The 20,083-nt window shown below is 42.4% G+C and overlaps 1 protein-coding gene across 6 annotated transcripts in view; it reads right to left on the bottom strand.

Annotated features, from left to right (window-relative positions):
• KHDRBS3 (KH RNA binding domain containing, signal transduction associated 3) overlaps positions 1–20,083 on the bottom strand; it is a 123,251-nt gene that overhangs the window by 30,013 nt on the left and 73,155 nt on the right. For all 6 annotated transcript variants that reach the window (XR_014492168.1, XR_014492169.1, XR_014492170.1 and 3 more), the window contains exons 5-7: positions 16,598–16,737; positions 10,298–10,490; positions 4,013–4,095 (exon numbers count right to left, since the gene is read on the bottom strand). Coding sequence is in view for 1 of the 6 variants with exons in the window: in XM_083360102.1 (XP_083216228.1) it covers positions 4,013–4,095; positions 10,298–10,490; positions 16,598–16,737 (416 nt within the window). In the remaining 5 variants the exon portion in view is untranslated. The remainder of the gene's footprint in view (positions 1–4,012; positions 4,096–10,297; positions 10,491–16,597; positions 16,738–20,083) is intronic.

The raw sequence follows: 20,083 nt of genomic DNA, 5'->3' as shown, positions 1-20,083 counted from the left end.
TTTTGTGCACAGCAAGTGTTTTGTGCACAGCAGATTACACATACAGTACTACGACAGTTTTGTCTTTACAAAATGCATTTAAAACAGTTTGTGGACTACGCTCATTACAAATTCCGATTTCCCATTTGTTTCTGTTCAGAAGGAATTTACAATGGAATTGTTCTGGACCAGTCAGGCAACAAATTCTTTTGGCTTTGACACTAAGATTAGTGGAACGTAGTTCAAGAAGACTTATAAAGGAGTTCCACAATGCTGTCTAACATCATTTGTAGCACAAAGATTGACATAGGGAGTTACATGGAAGCGGTGCAAAGATCAGCCAGCCAGTTACTTTAAAGAATAAAAACTCAGCAAGTTACAAAGGGTGGCATTCAAGAAATGATGATTTAAAGCAGACATGTCAAACTCGCGACGCCACGTGACGTCGCACAACGTATCGGGACAGTTTTCCCATTGTTGGCAATGGGGTGGGCTGGCAGTTTGACACCCCTGGTTTTAAATCCTCCTAACTAATCTCAAAGGGATGCGGTGGCTTAGTGGGTTAGGATGCTGAGCCTGTCGATCAGAAGGTCGGCAGTTTGGCGGGTTGAATCCCGAGTGCCGCATAACAGAGTGAGTGCCTGTTACTCGTCCCAGCTTCTGCCAACCTAGCAGTTCAAAAGCACGTAAAACTGCAAGTAGAAAAATAGGGACCACTACGGTGGGAAGGTAACAGCGTTCCGTGCACCTTTGGCGTCTAGTCATGCCGGCCACATGACCACGGAGACGTCCTCGGACAAGCGCTGGCTCTTCGGCTTTGAAACGGAGATGAGCACCGGCCACTAGAGTCAGAAACGATTAGCACACATGTGCAGGGGAACCTTTACCTTAACTAATCTCACTTACAAATATCCAGCCGTTTTACGTCTTTAATTTGGGGGATCAAAATATATTCTGAGTATTGAATAGATTCTCCCAAAACAACAAAGTTCAGAGCTAATAATAATAATGATGATGATGATGATGGAAGGGGCCTTGGAGGTCATCTAGTCCAACCCCCTGCTCAGGCAGGAAACCCTATACCATTTCAGACAAATGGCTGTCCAGTGTCTTCTTAAAAACTTCCAGTGTTTGAGCATTCACCGCTTCTGGAGGCAGGTTGTTCCACTGGTTAATTGTTCTAGCTGTCAGGAAGTTTCTCCTTAGTTCTAGGTTGCTTCTCTCCTCGACCAGTTTCCATCCATTGCTTCTTGTCCTGCCTTCAGGCACTTTGGAGAATAGCTTGACTCCCTCTTATTTGGGGCAGCCCCTGAGATATTGGAACACTGCTATCATGTCACCCCTCGCCCTTCTTATCATTAAACCGGACATACCCAATTCCAGCAACCGTTCCTTATATGTTTTAGCCTCCAGTCCCCTAATCATCTTTGTTGCTCTTCTCTGTACTCTTTCTAGAGTCTCAACATCTTTTTTACAGTCTTCAACATCTACAACACTGTTTTTTGGAATTCAGTTATTGTGGGCTTTCTAGAGCGGGGGTGTCGTGACGTGTCACAATTTCCCCCACTTTCCGGAACTGGGGTGAGTGAGGCTTTCTCGTGACTCATCTGGCCCATGGGCCAGCAGTTTGACACCCATGTCCTAGACGGACTCTGCATTGGCTTGTCTCAATTAAAGTTACACAAATTGAAGTTAATTTCCTCTGAACATTATTGCCCATGTCATATTTCTCTATAGTAGACATGTCAAACACAAGGCCCGGGGGCTGGATCCGGCCCACGAAGTGGTTTCATGTGGCCCGCGAAGCCATCCTGGAAACAGTGAGGGAACGGTCCCCACTGCCTTGGCCCTGGCCCACAGACCCTCCTTCTGCCAGAGACCCTCAGATCTGTCCCACTCCTGCCCAGGCCCCCATAGGCACCCTTGATGTGAACAATGTAGAGCTGGCCACGCCCACCCAGTAGGCCATACGCACTCTAGCCACGCCCACCCAGTAGGCCATGCCCACCCAGGCCACACCCACCCGGCCCCCTGAGGGCAACCGTAATGCTGATGCGGCCCTCAATGAAATTGAGTTTGACACCCCTGCTCTATAGTCAATGGAGCTGAGTGAATGAAGCCAGGCAAAAACCCGAATGGATCTTATATACCTGCAGTCAGTTGTCAAAAGTAATTCCTCTAAACAAATAATTCCATCTATCCAGCCATCTCTCTATCTTGCTACAATATCTGTGAATTACAATGCATTGAATTCCCTTCAAAAGAACAAGAAGAATAGTTAGGCAGTGGCTGCTGAAATTGGCTTCCCGTTTGTAAGATAATCCTTTAAATCATTTTAAGTCTTCACAATTACATTTCAGCTCAGCATTTTAAAGAAATTCCTCCAATGGCATTTAAAAGCTTACAGCACCTGAAATACTGTTGCCGACTGCTTCAGTGCACAGGCGTATATAGACCTACCTTCCTAGCGCAAAAAATATATATGCAAGATAGCAATAAATAAAACTTAACATCTAATTGACTGGGGCCTTTTGAAAGAATGCAACACTATCTGATTATTCGTAAAAGTATGCTATTTCTGTACCATTTCTCATTACAGAAAAACCCGGAAACGGTTTACCGTGGTCATAACATCATCCCAAAATGAAACCAAAGAAGTAGAAGGAGAATAAGGTAAACGTGAAATAAAAACAAGAGGCAGGGACAAAATTTAAAAATACAGAAGTAAAATGTTGGATCATTAGAAGAGAAATGCTAGGTGGGGTCCTAGTTAAGACATCCATGGTGTGAGTCAGCGCCACAAAGAGATGAGGTCAACCGTGAATATCCATGTTACTGCAAGAAAGCTCATGTTGCTAACAGGCTACACTGCAGCGAGAACGCAGAGCCTCTCCTAAGTCCACAGGCTGTGTAGGACAACATAATTGGACTTTCTGAGGGCATAAAGCCATCAATCTATATACCCAGATACCTGCACACTATTTTACTCCAACATGAACCTGTCCTTCATTTCTACAATTTAAGAGCTGGCATGATGAACGGGGAAAGGAGACCCTCTGGTTAGGCAGGATTTCGTGAACTCTCCCCAAATGCTTTGGAGGGAATCCCTGTTTTTTCCCTACCCCAAAACTCCATTAACTCTCTGATATCTTCAATAGAAGAAAGGTAGGTAGGTAGGCAGACGGAGTAATAAACCAGTGTTACCTGGATGATTCCCATAGGACCTTGGAGATCTTAGATAGATAGATAGATAGATAGATAGATAGATAGATAGATAGATAGATAGATAGATAGATAGATAGATAGATAGATATAGATAGATAGATAGATAGATAGATATAGATGGATGATAGAGATAGATAGATAAGTAGGTAGATAGGTAAGTAGACAGATGGATTGATTGATAGATAGATACACAGATAGATAGATATAGATGGATGGATGATATAGGTAGGTAGATAGATAGATAGATAGATAGATATAGATGGGTGATAGAGAGATAGATAAGTAGGTAGATAGGTAAGTAGATAGATGGATAGATAGATACACAGATAGATAGATATAGATGGATGGATGATATAGGTAGGTAGATAGGTAGATAGATAGATAGATAGATAGATAGATAGATAGATAGATAGATAGATAGAGATGGATGATAGAGATAGATAGATAAGTAGGTAGATAGGTAAGTAGATAGATGGATAGATAGATGGATAGATAGATAGATATAGATGGATGGATGGATGATAGAGATAGATAGATAAACCTTTATTATCATTTTTTACTGTGGGCACACTGGCACACATTAAAAATGAAACTGTGTTGCCTGCTCTCAAAAGTGTACACATAAAACAACACACACTTAAACAAGCTATATACACTGTATGTACACCCAACACATATAAATAACATATAAATATTAATCGCTGTCCACCAAACTATCCTTCAACCCAGCCACCAACAGCTGAAGCTTCCAACCCTGTTCAAAGATGGTGATTCCAGCTAAGCCCGTGAGAGGCAATTATTCCCTTACCTTTGTGCCGAAGTACTATAGCTGTTATCATAGGAATCGTAGCTCTGTTCATCATACGAAGTGCCATAACCATCATCATATTCCTGGAAAGGCAAGCCCACACAAAGGTAGCATTACAATTCAAGAATTCTATCAGAACATCTGGCAGGAATAGCCAACACTCCAGAAGACAGGCTTAAGATACAGGGAGGATCTGGACAGACTTGAACGCTGGGCGCTATCTAACAAAATGAAATTCAATGGTGAAAAAAAATAAGGTTCTACATTTAGGCAAGAAAAACCAAATGTACAGATATAGGACAGGTGGTACCTTGCTCAATAGTAGTAACTGTGAGAGGGATCTCGGAGTCCTAGTGGGCAATCCCTTAAATATGAGCCAGCAGTGTGCTGCAGCTGCCAAAAAAGCCAACACAGTGCTAGGCTGCATTGGTTAGTTTCTGTCCACTGCTTCCTGCTCTGCCTTTAGCTGCTTTGGAATTATACTATTTTTTCTAAATATGCAGGAAAGGTTTCTACCATTTGCCATTCAGTAAACTCCCCTCTGTGTCCTCAAACAGGGGCACAACTTCTACCAGACCCACAACAAAAGGAGAAGATGATAGCGGTTTATGTACGAAGCTCCCAGTTTTGTCCCAAAGCTTCCTGAGGGATGGCACTGAGTGCTGCCCTTAAATTTATTAACAAGTGCCAAGAGACAGCATTATTGAAAGGTAGTTGGAATACTTGTCTGCCAGGTGTTGAAAGTGCTTGTGAAGTGTTGGCGGATACTTCCTCAATCCAGCTTGGGGCTCTGCCAAAAGGGGTCCTGAGCTAACCAGCTGACTAATTTTCCCAAACAGATGCAAGTGGATTACACTTCGCTACCGTATTTTCTGGCGTATAAGACGACTTTTTAACCCATGAAAATCTTCTCAAAAGTCAGGGGTCGTCTTATACGCTGGGTGCTGAAACCTTAGGGACAGGGCTGGCTGGAAAACCTGGAGTGGATCTCCCATTTGGTCTGCGTAGGGAAAGCGGGATCAATTGGAGAAGAAGCTGCAGTCTGTGATTTTTTACAGGCTGGGGTCTGGGCGTCTTTCCTTCTAAAGTTGAAAAGCAGCTGCAGTCTACCCAACTTGAAAGGCAGGTGGGGAATGCAGCAGCCAGAGCAGCTGCTTAGCTCTAAGGACACATTTGACTCAGGAACTGGGCGGGCTGGCTGGAAAACCTGGAGTAGATCTCCCATTTGGTCTGCGCAGGGAAAGCTTTAGGGTGAATTAGGAAAAGTTTAATCCACTTGCACTGTTTTATGTTTACATGTTTGATGACAAACAGCCTTATGTTTATAAGTGACAGTTTTTCTACTAAGTACCTGCATGTCATAAGCATTTGAATTAAAATTACCATATTAAAATCAAATCTGATGTTTTTTAATTTTTATTTGGTGTGCGTTGGAAGAGGGGTAGTCTTATATGGCAAGTATAGCCCAAACCCTATAATTTAACAGGAAATGTAGGGGGTCGTCTTATACGCCCAGTCATCTTATACGCCGGAAAATACGGTAATTGGATTTCAAGGGACAATTGGGCAGAAGTTTGCTGGGAAGAAAAAGAAAGAACAACCCACCAACTCTGGCCAGTGCAACAAACAACAACCAGCCACAGTGCTAGGCTGCATTAACAGAGGGATAGAATCAAGATTACATGAAGTGTTAATACCACTTTACGATGCCTTGGTAAGGCCACACTTGGAATACTGCATCCAGTTTTGGTCACCACGATGTAAAAAAAGATGTTGAGACTCTAGAAAGAGTACAGAGAAGAGCTCTGGAGGCTAAACCATATGAAGAATAATTGCAGGAATCGGGTATGTTTAGTTTGATGAAGAGAAGGACGAGGGGTGACATGATAGCAGTGTTCCAATATCTCAGGGGCTGCCCCAAAGAAGAGGATTCAAGCTATTCTCCAAAGCACCTGAAGGCAGGACAAGAAGCAACAGATGGAAACTAACCAAAGAGGGAAGCAACCTAGAAATAAGGAGAAATTTCCTGACAGTTAGAACGATTAATTAGGGGAACAACCTGCCTCCAGAAGCGGTAAATGCTCCAACACTGGAAGTTTTTAAGAAGAGACTGGACACACATTTGTCTGAAATGCAGTCTAGGACTGCATTGGCTTTTTCTTTTGGCTGCTGCAGCTGCACACTGTTGGCTCAGATTTAAGTGATTGTCCACTGGGACTCCCAAGATCTCTCTCACAATTACTGGAATTAAGCCAAGTTTCACCTAGCCTGTATCTATAGAGTTGGTTTTTCTTGCCTAGGGTGTAAAACCTTACTTTTATCAATGGTGAATTTCATTTTGTTAAATAGGGCCCATTGTTCAAGGCTGTCAAGAACTTTTTGGATCCTGAGTTTGTCTTCTGGGGTGTTGGCTATCCCTGCCAGCTTAAGTGTCGTTTGCAAATTTGATGAGTTAGCCCTCTTTATTCCCTCAGCTAGATGGTTTATGAAGATATTGAAGAGTATTGGGCCCAAAACAGAACCTTGGGGTATTCCATGGCTTACTCCCCTCCATGTAGATGTAGTTCCAATGAGGACTATGCGTCCTAGGCAGAACTCTCAACTTATGTAGACAAGTGGAGATTCTTTGAATTTTAAATAGCTTTCGGGAAAAGTGAATTTGAAGAAAAATGAGATGCAGCAAAGTTTTTGGAAAGGCAAAATAATCTCCCCCAGGAGCTCGATCTGTTCATATTTTAGATTGGGCTTTATCCGAGTTTCCTGTCCTTGTACCTTTGAGCCCCTCTTAATTTTAGGGACAGCCAGCGGGTGAGTGTTTAAGATGCTGGGAAGAATTGCAAAGACCCAGGCTTAAGTTTTACCCTCCTTTGAAGAAACTCAGCGGGTGACTTGGCCCAATCTCTCTCTCTTTTTGTTGCAGCACACAACAGAGCTCACAAAATTGTTGCTGTAGGGGAAAAAGGGATGAGGGATGCACAAAGGCTGATCTCAACTCCTGGGAGGGAAGAGAGCATATACCATCCAGCAAATAAAATGTCTGCATCACATAATCCTTTAAAATGCCACTGCAACTCTGGGTAGTATGTCAAATCATACAAAATAAATAAATAAATAAATAAATCCTGCTGATAGCAGCTTCTTAGGTGTTGCTCGAGAATTAAAATTACTTTACCCACTGCAGTATTCTAAAAACAGATTTCTGGGTTCATTTATTAAACAAATTTATATAGCTACTCATCTTGTGAGAGAAGTGGACTCTGGGCCTTGTGAAATAGTCAATTTTGCAAAAAAAAAAAAAAAAAGAGACATAAAAGTAGTCCTCAACTTATGACCATTGGTTCAAAATCATAACAGCTTCAGAAAAAAAATGATTTAAGGCCCTCCTCAAATTACAACCAGTATATCATCCACAAAGTCATGTGGTTGAAATTTAGGCACCGGGCAACAGGCTCACATATACAACTGGTGGTAGTGTTCAGTGGTCACGATTTGCAACTTTCCTAGCCAGTTTCTGACAAGCAATGTCAACTGGGGAAGCTAGATATGCTTAAGGATCCCAATGATTCGTTTAATGACCATAGTCAAAATGGTCATGTAAATGGGACCAATCGTGGGATGGCTCGTGCAGCAATTGCATCATTTAGCGACCAAAGTTCCAAGCTCAAATGTCGTTGCACACTGAAGGCTGCCTGTCTAAAAATGGCATTTAACATTTTAATTTATGAGAAAATCTCCCTGAAAATCTGTTGCACACTGTACAACTTGCTGGATTCATACATCTTAATTTATATAATATCAGACGGCATCCCCATCTGATATCTGCAAGGGGTTAAAATTCTCTGAAAACCATGTTTTCATTTGGAAAAAAAAGATCTTTTGCTCTGCCATGTTAGAAGCACTTCTTTCACAGAATTTGCAGATCCCTTATTTTTTTTTTGTCAATTTGTACTAGTTAATTTGATAAATTTCTGGTAAAGTCTTCCAAAGAAATAATGTAGGATAAACCTATTACTCTTTCATCAAAGATTTTACTAACCGCTCAAAAATAACCATGTTAACACTTTGTAAATTCATATGCCTGCCTCTGTATTAAGCTAACTGCTACACACAGCCAACAAAGCTATTACAAAATCAGGAGGAATTCTAACATTTATTTACTGCAAGTTTAATTTTCTTTTTTGCTATGAATTCACAGTTATTGCCCAATGTTACCCAAATATCTTCCTGGTCCCTATCCTTACATTCCAAGCATTTTAACAACTTCATGTCTGCTGACACAAGCTGCCTTTTAAATATAGAAGGATCTTGTTAAGTTTATTTTGTTCATTTCAGACATGAGAAGAAAAATGGAACTAATATTTAGGAAAACATGATACAAACATTGACCTTTGCAGATTCAGCAAGATAGCCCAGTGCAAGATGCTCAATTACCTCCAGATTTGGAAAATTTCACCCACCAGCTTTTAACCATTTTTAAAATACCTTCTTGAGGTCGCCCTTTCTTTTATAAATCTAACGTTGGGACATTTCCTTGGTTATCTAAGACATTCTTCATCTGGCTAGCAGTACAATGGGGTATAGTTCTAACGTTTTAATTCTTGCAATCTGTTTTCCAACAGATGCTGCTGTCAACAAGTCAAAGTGTGCCACGAGACCACTTTGCAAAAATGGATCTAATGAGAAACAGTTGGTTTGAAGGTTATTAACTAACAACCGCATGCATTCGTTCATTGATCGGTTTGATGTAGCAATTATTCAGATCAGAGTTATGATCTGGTGGTGTTTCTTGAAAAATCACTGCTGCTAGCTGTAGTTCAAAGAGCGGCACATTTTGTTGGGAAACAAGCAAAAACGGTTTTGCGATCGGAAAGGTTGGCAGTCACTTCAAAAGGAACACAAGAGTAGTGAGACCCAACCCTCGGAAGCGTAAACCGATAGTATCGTGAGGGACAGTATTCTGAGAATAGGTTACACTCTGCACTAGGTTTCTGCAAGACAATCATCAGGATATGGATAATCCTTGACTTACAACCATTCGTTTAGCAACTGTTTGAAATTTATAACAGCCCGGGGGGGGGGAGATTTACGATTGTCACAGCCTCTCCACGGTCACGCGATCAAAATTTGGGTTTCTTGGCAACCGCCATGCATTTGCACTGTTTACAAGGACCACGGTCATGTGACATCCATTTGCAACCTTTTCCAGTTGGCTTCTGACAAGCATGGGAAAAGCTGGATTTGCTTAATAACCCTAACAAAATAGGTGGGAAAAGTGAGCTCGACTTAATTAACAGTCGGCTTCTTGGGCCAAGGGAAAAAATCTGCTCCTAAGTCACGGATGACCTGTACGGTAAGTGTCAACCAACTCCGTAATTGCAAAAGCACTTCAAGCAATGATCAGCGTGGCCTGTGGCAACCTCGCCAACAGATTCCCTGAAAGCAGAGGTATGCAACTGGGCTGCAACCAGCCGAAATGGAGCTGCCTCCCTTCCGTGTGGGAACTCTCCGAGAACGTTTGCTCATCACCTCCTCCTTCACCACACGTTTTTTTTCCCCCAAAGCAGGAGAGGGTGAGGACCAGTGAATGGGGAAACATATTCTTTCTTGAAAAGGTTGCAAGGAAATTATACAGCATTGTAGGCTTTGGGACTCTACCTGACCACCATCAGATTACAGGTCGCCCCCGAACTCGCGACTACAACTGACCGCAAAAGTTCCATTATTAAGCAAGACAGTTGCTAAGGCAGCTCTGCCCCCATTTTGTTACGGCCTTTCTTGCCACGCTTGTTAAGTGCATCACTGCAACTGTTAAGTCAAGTCTCCAACCTTGGCAACTTTTAAGACTTGTGGACTTCAACTCCCAGAGTTCCTCAGCCAGCTGGGTTAGGGTTAGGGTTAGGGTTAGGCTGGCTGAGGAATTCTGCAAGTTGAAGTCTACAAGTCTTAAAAGTTGCCAAGGTTGGAGACTTCTGTGTTAAGTTGACTTTGCTTGCCCGAGAGTTGCAAAAGGGGCTCACGTGGCACTGCCGCCGTCGTAAATGGGAACCAGCTGCCAAACGGCTGAATTTTGATCACACGACCCTGGGCATGCTGCAGTGGTGGCTAAGCATGAAAAAAAAAAAAAAACAGTCGTGGGTCATTTTTCCCCAGTGCCGTTGTAACTTCGAACCATCAGTAAACGTCGTTAAGTCGAGGTCTACCTAGCCCTGGATCAAGGCGTAAAGGTGAGCCAGTTCCCGTAACAGCTCAGACGTGCACCCGTTATTTTGGGAGGTAAGTACTCACATATTCCCCGTAGGTATCCTGTGCCGGGAGTGGGGGCAGAGGTCGGTAACCTGCCGATGGCGGGACTCCTCTTGCTCTGGGAGTGATAAGGCTACGACCGCGGCTGACGGGACCTCTGCCAGAGGGGACTCCCCGGGGCGCTGGTGCCCCTCTTGGAATACTCGAGGGCGGAGGCAGCACACCCCCACGGGTTCTAAGGGGAAGGAAAGAGGGAATTACCATGAAAGTGAATCTTTGGTGTTTTTATCACCCCCCCAACCCTAACCCCTAACCCTAACCCCAACCGTATCCCCTAACCCTAACCCAACCCCTAACTCTAACCCTAACCCCAATTCCAATCGTAACCCCTAACCCTAAACCAGCTCCTAACTCTAACCCTAACCCCAACCTAACGATAACCCTTAACCCCAACCCCAATTGTAATCCCTAACCCTAACCCATCCCAACTCTAAACCTAACCCCAACCCCAATCTAACCTTAACCCAACTCTAACCCCAACCTAACCCCTAACTCTAACCATAACCCCATCCTTTACCTAACCCTAACCCTTAACCCTAACCCCAAGCCTCCTTACCTAACCCTAACCCTAGCCCCAACCCAAACCCTAAGCCTCTTTACGTAACCCTAACCCTAACCCTAATCCTTAATCTTAACCCTAACCTAACACCAACCCTTAACTCTAACTCTAACTCTTAACTCTAACCCTAACCCTAACCCAACTTTACCCTGCTGGAAATACAGATCAGTGCAACATTACCTATGAATCATCACACCCAGCCCCATTTTTAACACGTCTGTTAGTTAATAAGAGCAATGAAATGGCAAACAGCAATAGCACTTACGACTTATATATTGCTTCACAGTGCGTTACAGCAGAGGTCCCCAATCTCCGATCCATGGACCAGCAGCGGTCCACAGTATGTCAGCAACTGGTCTGCACAAACAAGCGAAGCCCCATCCCCAGCACTGTAGAAAAATCTCTCTCCATGGAATTAGTTCTTGGTGCCCAAAAGGTTGGGGGCTGCTGCTTTAAAGCACTCTCAGTTACCCCCAATCTTTTGGGCACCAGAGACCAGTATCATGGAGAGAGGTTTTTCTACAGACGGGAAGGGGCATGGTTTTGTGTGCTGCCTGCATCCCGTGGATGGGGCTTTGCTTGCTTGCATGGCCTAGCCCAGGGGTAGACAACCTTGGCTCTTTTATGGCTCGTGGATTTCAACTCCCAGAATTCCTGAGCCAGCAGAGCTGGTCCAGTGCTGGTCCACGTTCTAGGGGTTGGGGGCCCCTGCTCTAAGCAGTTTACATAGTCAGCATCTTGCCACCCCCCCCCCCAGCAATCTAGGTCCTCATTTTACCGACCTCGGAAGGATGGAAGGCTGAGTCAACCTTGAGCCAGTCAGGATTGAACTCCTAGGAGTGAGCAGAGTCAGCCTGTGATACTGCATTGTAACCACTGTGTCATCACAGCTCCCTTCCTTTGCCCTGCCCTTCTACTTAACCCAAATGTAGCCCACGATACGGCTATGCAAAGTTTTAGGGGTTTCTATTCTGTGACTCATTAAAGCAGCCACGTTTCTTCCCAGGATAGCCCAGACACAGCCAAAAATGTCCCCAACTTGAGTCCCAGGCATTCCACAGCAATTTTGTGCATTCAGCATTGATTGCTTAAGTGGAAGTGAAAATCAAAGAGGTTATGAAAAACAACAAAAATACAGGTAAGTCCTCGATCTACGATCACAACTGGACCCAAAGTTTCTGTGGGCTAAGCAAGACAGTTATTAAGTGAGTTTGGCCCCATTTTATGACCTTTCTTCCACCGCAGTTGTTAAGTGAATCACTGCAGTTCTTAAATTAGGAAAACAGTTGTTAAGTGTTGCCAAGTATCCGAATTCTGATCACGTGACCACAGCGAACGGTCGAGAAGTTTTAAACACTGCTGTAACTCTGAAGGTTCACTACACAAATTGTTGTAAGCCGAGGACTACCTGTACGTTTGTATTTATTTATTTTTTCGGTAAATCACTCTGAGCAACAAAGGAGATTAGTGTATGAATCTACTGGATACTTCCAAGCCATGGTCAAAAGCAAATCTGATGTAATTGTTTAGGAAAGAAAAAAATAGATCAGTAACTTGGCGACTGATCTTCTCAAAGGCTCATTAAGAGAACCATGCAGGGTTTTTTATTTTCCCATGGATGGTGATATATGCTTCCAATTTTAGATGATTGATTACAAGTCCTCTCCATTGTATTTCATCACATACATCTCATCTGTGGTGGGCATCTGCCCAAACCTGGCTGGGGTTTAAAAGATGATGCAAACTGCCATATGAAATGCTTTAATAAAGGTAAAATCTGGTCTTGTGCACTTGACAAGATACGCATGATGAAATGCATGAGAGAAAAATGCAATCTTCTGGGTCAGAGAGCTGTGCAACTACCCTTTGGGTGAAAAAAAAAACCCTTGCAAAAATATTAATTTCATGTTTCTTCAGAAGGACCCTCAACGTACACATCTACGTGGATATAGAGATTATGTCACTAATAAATAACACTTTTCTTGCCTGCTTCTGGGAATAGAAGAAGAAAAAAAAAACACCTCCACATGCTTAATATTAATGCTCCAGAAAGAAAACATAAAGGATTTTAACCAAAGCAAAGAAGAAAAAAAAATCTGTTTTTTTTTAAAAGAAAAATAGAAGGCTAGCGGCAACTCTGTTCTTCTGTAGCAGATCAAGGGTCCACAGCCTGTCTAATTCAAGGTACGGGTTTAAAATTTTAAGAAGAAAAGCAGATTAAAGGGCCATCAGAAGACATAAGATAGAATACACCATCTGAAGGATTTATTTCTCTCTTTTTTTCTCTTTTGGCACGTAGCAGCCGATAAAGAAGACAAGACAGTGAGCGCTTTGAAGATTACTTCAGTGATCCAACGCATCAGACGTGAACCTTTTGTTTCATGTAACCGCAGCTCAGCTTTTCGTGTTATACAGATGGCTAGACAAGGATAATAGTTCATCATCTACAACACATGTATGCCCCTGTCACCCCTAGATGCTATCTCTCCCAACAAACCAGAGAGAGTAGAAAAACAATCACATTTTTTTCACCCGGAAAAATCTCCCGATTTTCTTTCTCAACCAAGCTATTATTTTGCCAGTCGCTACACGGCGATGTGCGAAAACCTTTTTTTTGAGATTTGCAGGAAGACCCGTCAGCAGTGCTTTTGTTTTCCTGACACATTTATTTATTTCATCTAAAGGATTTTATACGGTGGTCCAAACTGAACGATGATGGGACTGTAGGCAGCTGGTAAAGCAAAACGAAAACCCAAGATAAAAACAGTGATCGATAATGATCAATCACAGGCAACGAGGCTCACAGGTAACAGCTGAGAGAAAATTCTTTTTAAAAATGTGATGAGAATAGGATTTAAGTTTCCGTATCTTCACTGTGGATCCTCTATTTCCTCTCTATTTTATATTTGAACTATTTGGTCTTCGGGATTAATCAATAACACACAGAAAGACATACAGTCGTACCTTGGTACTCAGCTGCTTTGAAACGCATCCAATTTGGTACTCGGTGCATTTTGATGCGAACATTGTGTCCCGGTATTCATCGTTTGTTTGGTACACAGACTAGAACTTGTCGGTGTCGGCTGCCTTGTGACTCACTAGATTATTACTTACGGGGAAAATATGTGTGGTACTCACTGCGCCTCTCGGAATCAATTAACGATGAGTACTGAGGTATCACTTCATATATCTGCTTAGCAATCTTGGTAGATTTCCCAATTTTTCCTTTATCTAAAAAACTACACCAGAATTTTGCATGACAATATTGGGAGTATCCAATCTGGGTCGGTCACTGGGACAAGAGACTTAAGTCTTCTGAGCTTTCCTCAGCAACGTCTTTCTACTGGAAAGTGTTGGCAAGTATTGGCAGTGCCAAATACTAGAGCTGGGTTTCTTCTTTCAAATTAAAATCTCTTCCCCAAATTAATTTTCCTTACTTCAGACAGCAGAAGTATGTAAGTAAAACTAGGATTTTTATTATCTGTTTATTTAATTTTGTCCTCGTTGCCTCATTCTACAATTGCTTTTGATTCTTTTCACCATCTTTTTTTTTCCTGGCTAAATATCCTTCCCGAGACCAGAGCAATCCTTTTTGTTTCCAATACAACAACAACAACAACAACAACAATAATGGTGGTGGTGGAAGGGACCTCAGAGGTCATCTAGCCCAACCCCCTGCTCAAATGGCTGTCCAGTCTCTTCTTAAAAACTTCCAGTGTTGGAGCATTCACCACTTCTGGTGGCAGGTTGTTCCACTGGTTAATTGTTCTAACTGTCAGGAAGTTTCTCCTTAGTTCCAGGTTGCTTCTCTCCTTGATTAGTCTCCATCCGTAGCTTCTTGTCCTGCCTTCAGGTGCTTTGGAGAATAGCTTGGCTCACTCTTCTTTGGGGCAGCCCCTGAGATATTGGAGCACTTCTATCATGTCACCCCTCGTCCTTCTCTTCCATTAAACTAGGCATACCCAATTCCAGCAACCGTTCCTTATATGTTTTAGCCTCCAGTATTTAGCCTGAAGTATTTGGTGTCAGCTAAATTTTCCCCCATTCTCCATTCTGAATCCCCATCTGGTGCTGGTGATGACCTATAAAGCCCTAAATGGCCTGGGTCCGGATTATCTTAGGGAGCACCTGCTGCCAGCATCAATTTCCCATCGTCCTGTGCGCTCCCACAGAAAGGGCCTCCTTAGGGTACCGCCGGTCAGTGAGTGCCGGCGGGTGATCCCCAGGGGGAGGGCGTTCTCTGTGGGCGTGCCTGCCCTGTGGAAGGGATCTGCCTGTGGAACTCCGGACCGCCCCCGACCTTCTTTCGTTTTGCCGGGACCTAAAAACTTGGTTATTTGATTTATCTGGCCTGGACTGAGAGGTTTTGATTTTTAAACTTTTAAATTTTTAAACTTTGGGCTACTAATTGTTATTTAATCTTATTTTAATTCTATTTCAACTCTTATTTTGTCTTTTAACTTTGTCCTGTAAACCGCCCTGAGTCTTTCGGGAATAGGGCGGCATATAAAATTAAATAATTAAATAATTAAATAAATCTGTAGTGCTGGAGCATTGGTGAATTTAATGTTTACCTCCGCACAGTGAGATAACATCCAAGAGGAACTCTTTTACAGTATTACTGCTAAATTTTGATGGATCATTGGCCCGGAAAGTAGGAAAGCAAAAGATAAGCGGTCCATAGGTAGTCCTTGGCTTGTGATGGTTCACTGGGCTAATGCCTCCTTAAGTAACACCAGCTGCCTGCAATTAGTGCAGGTTCGAGTCCCACCAGGCTCAAGGTTGACTCAGCCTTCCATCCTTCCGAGGTAGGTAAAATGAGGACCCAGATTGTTGGGGGCAATAAGCTGACTTTGTAATGATGCCGCTTGGGGTGTGTGTGAAAGCCCTAATAAGCAGGCATATACATAGAATGAAGGCTACTGCTAAGCTTGTAAGCCGCCCTGAGTCTTCGGAGAAGGGCGGGATATAAATGGAATTAAAATAAAAAAAAATTAAAAAAACTGAGCCTGTAATTCAGACATGTCAAACACAAGGCCCAGGGGCCAGATCCGGCCCGCGAAGTGGTTTCATGCGGCCTGTGAAGCCATCCTGGAAACAGTGAGGGAACGGCCCCCTCTGCCTTGGCCCTGGCCTAGAGACCCTCCTTCTGCCAGAGACCCTCATATCTGTCCCACTCCTGCCCAGGCCCCCATAGGCACCCTTGATGCGAACGATGTAGAGCTGGCCACGCCCACCCAGTAGGCCATACACACTCTAGCCACGCCCACCCAGTAGGCCATATGCACTCTAGCCACGCCCACCCAGTAGGCCATATGCACTCTAGCCACGCCCACCCAGTAGGCCACGCCCACCCTGGCCATACCCACCCAGCCCCCTGAGGGCAACCGCAATGCTGATGTGGCCCTCAATGAAATTGAGTTTGACACCCCTGCTGTAATTACTGGTGTAAACCATGGTGTCATTAAGTGAGCCACTCATTATATGACCGTCCCTTTTTTTGTTTGTTTGTTTGCCAGTGTCGTTAAACAAATATTCCAATCGCTATTTAGCCAACCTGTTTTACGGAACAGGCGCCTTTTTTTTTTTTTTTTGCCAGAAGTAGAATGGAAAAGGAAGACTGAAAAATTGCAGTCACGTGACCGCAGGATGCTGCAAAAACCCTGTAAAGTGAGCCTTTGGGCCAACAGCCCAAAATTGGATCCCTGCTCCACGCTGCTTACCTTGCCAAAGCAGGAGATAGGCCTCCCCGTGTCCTTAAAGGAGGCTTTCCACGGACGACCGGAACTTCAGCATTGTCTGAGCCTCCATTCAAGTAAGTTAATTCCTGCAACTGTGCTTGTCGGATTTCATCGTTGTAGTCCTGGAACAGGAAAGAAAAAAAAAGAAGAAGGAAGGGGAGGAAAAAGACATCACGCTGTTGAAGAAACACTCCTTGTCAAAGCCTTAAAAGCGTTTTTATTTCATGGTTCTATAGTCATAAGAGCGGAGAGTTGTAGAACTGGTGCAGACTTTATTATTATTATTTTTTGTACATGGCTGATTCAACACTTCGATAACAAAAAAAAAAAATGCCGCAAAAGAAACATCTGAAAGAAAAGTATTCCACAGGATTTAAGAAATCTAAGCCTGAAAGTCTCTTTCTCTCTCTCTCTCTCTCTCCTTTAAGCTTACTTTTAAGCTGGGGAGTGGGAGAAAAAAAAAGCAAGAAATGTCTCTTGCTGGATCAAGCAAGGTTTGAAGGCGGTTTTCTTCCTGTTTGTCCTCCGAATCTTTGTGGGAAGAGATTTAATGTGTCTGTATCTACAGACTTTATTATTTGCTGTGGTCAACAGCCCTTCACAGACCAGCTTTCTTTAAATTGCCTGCGGTAAAACCTGTGTGTAACTTCCATTCTCCAGAAATCCCAGAAATGCAGTCCTCAAATCAAATGAAATCTGAAGAACTGCAGTTTGCCAAAGCACAGTCCAGAAGCATTTAAGCATACCCTGCTAAGACACACGGTAGTCATCCAGGTCACGCATATTTGGTCTGTATAGTCAAGGAGAGTGCCCTTCCTACAACACAGCAACCAAGCATGTTGTCCCTTACACATCCCACATACATCTTCCTTACCGAACACTCCATGAAATACAGATTATGTCCAGTGTAAGCAGTAGCACCCATAAATAAGGAATGTGCAATACTATGAGGTCCTTGGTGCTCTCTGGGTTGTTTTCTTGCAGACGTTTCATCACCCAATTAGGTAGTGTCACCAGCGCACTGATAACGTTACCTAGTTGTGTTACAAAACGTCAGCAAGAAAACAGCCAAGCTCAGAGAGCACTAAGGACCTTAACAGATAAAATTTTATCTAATAACAGATAAAATTTTGCAGCGCGGTTACTGGTGGGACAATATTGGAAGAAGGATAGTTTGCCTACTATAGAAGAATGGGTGTTTAAAGTTTCGAATCTTGCAGAAATGTCTAAGATTTCTGCTTACTTGAAAGATCATTCACAGGAAAGATATATTTCAGTTTGGAGGAGAGGGATAGATTATATTCAGAATAAATATGGGACTAAAAAGTTCCATTTAGCTTATGAGTAGATCTTAGAGGGATATTGTTATTGGTACTTTGTATGTAGTTATGTTAAAGGGGAGTTAAAGCACATTATTTATTTATTCGTTTTATTTATTTTATTTATTATGAATTTGGTTAATTGTATATTATGCATAATTCTTATTTAGAATATGATTATTATAACTATAATCCTGTATTTACCTCTGGGAAGTGGGGGGGGGAAGTGGGCGGGTTTGGGGTGGGGGGATTTGGGGATATATTGTAAAATCTTGTTATTGTAAAACTCTTTAATAAAAAAAAAATAGATAAAATTTTAACCTGTGCTGAAATGGACAGGTTAACCCTAGAGATCAAAAATAAGAACGAAATGGAGTATTATGAAATTTGGCAAAATTTGAACAATTGGTTAGAATTAAGGAGGATTGCTGAGATGAACATTGTTTGATTGGTTGATAATGTAAGGACATTTTATTAGCATCTATATATGGACATAACTGAAAGACACGTAAATATAACGCTGAGGACTGAATGACAGTTTACTAAAAAAAAAACAACAGATCTTATATGTACTTTTTATATATTTTGTCCTGTTATAGATTGTATTTTAGTTTTTTGTTATTTGTTTTCTGTAACATAAGATAATACTAATAGTAGCGTTATAGCTAGGGAAGTTGAATCATGTCCACTTTTGTTTTTAAATGTATATTTAATAAAATTTTCTAAAAACCCCCCAAAAATAGTTCAACCCCAAACTACAAACATCCTATCAGATTTATCAGATTTAATGAGCGCCGACTGTGGGAAACAAACACATCAGAACCCAAGATAAACCATATCACTTAAGGTTCCATCTCTACACGGCTTACCTCAGCCTAGTTTGTTTTTGATATAGAACACCGCTTGACAACCTGAGTAACCTTAAGATGGGTGAACGTCACATGCTGGTTGGGGAATTCTGGGAGTTGAAGTCCGCCCATCTTAAAAAGTTGGTCCGGTTGAGAAACACTGGTGTAGAGTCAAGAAGGAAGATCTTAAGATAGGTCAAGAGCTTTAAGAATGGTCTAGTGGGAACTGCCTGTTAGATAATACAAATGCAACAAATGCAAAGAGTTGTTTGGAAACAGTTTCCAAATGCAGTTAGGAATACTTAATACAGTATAAGCTGTTCATGTGTAGCATGGCCTGAATTCTTCATTTACAAGATAGAATAGAATAGAATAGAATAGAATAGAATAGAATAGAATAGAATAGAATAGAATAGAATAGAATAGAACAGAGTAGAGTAGAGTAGAGTAGAGTAGAGTAGAGTAGAGTAGAGTAGAGTAGAGTAGAGTAGCACAGAATTGGAATGGACCTTGGAGGTCTTCTAGTCCAGCCCACTGCTTAAGCAGGAGGACCTATACCAGGTGTAGGCAACCTCGGCTCTTTTATGACTCATGGACTTCAACTCCCAGAATTCCTGAGTCAGCTGACTCAGGAATTCTGGGAGTTGAAGTCCAGTCATAAAAGAGTCGAGGTTGCCTACCCCTGACCTATGCCATCTTGGACAGATGATTGTCCAGTCTCTTCTTAAAAACTTCAAGCAATGCAGTGTCCTTCTGGGGGTAAGCTGTCCCACTGGTTGACTGTCCTCACTGTCAGGAAGTTTCTCCTTAATTCCAGGTTGCTTCTCTCTTTGATCAGCTTCCAACCATTGTTTCTCATCCTTCCCTCTGGTGCTCTGGTGAACAACCCTGGACCTCCCTTCTTTGTGATTTTAAGTTGATTTTAAGAACCTTGAAGGAAAAAACCTCCAAGCAGAAGGCACCATGCTACAAATAAGAAAAAAAGCAATAAACTTTTCTATTCTCCATTGACTGCCTTTTTTCAAGAGAACTGCATGGATTCGTTCAGTTCCCAGAATGCCTCCGCATTCTAGAAAAAAAAAAGATATTTTAATAATCTTACATATTAGAAGATGTGTTCTTCCATGTGCAGGATTGGGGGGGGGGGAGAGAATCGATCAATGAACTGATGCTAGCTCTTCACAGCTCAATTTCTATTGCAGAATATTCTCTAATTGAGTTAGATAACATTGTATAAAGGAAGATGAAGGAAGCCAATATGGTTTCTTTCATCTTACTCCCACGGGGATTCTAGATAGGTT

The sequence above is a fragment of the Vipera ursinii genome (genome assembly GCF_947247035.1).
Source record: "Vipera ursinii genome assembly, chromosome: 3".
In the NCBI taxonomy this organism is placed as follows: Eukaryota; Metazoa; Chordata; class Lepidosauria; order Squamata; family Viperidae; genus Vipera; species Vipera ursinii.
Note: the sequence above shows the minus strand (reverse complement) of the source record. Positions and strands in the feature narration are given on the sequence as shown.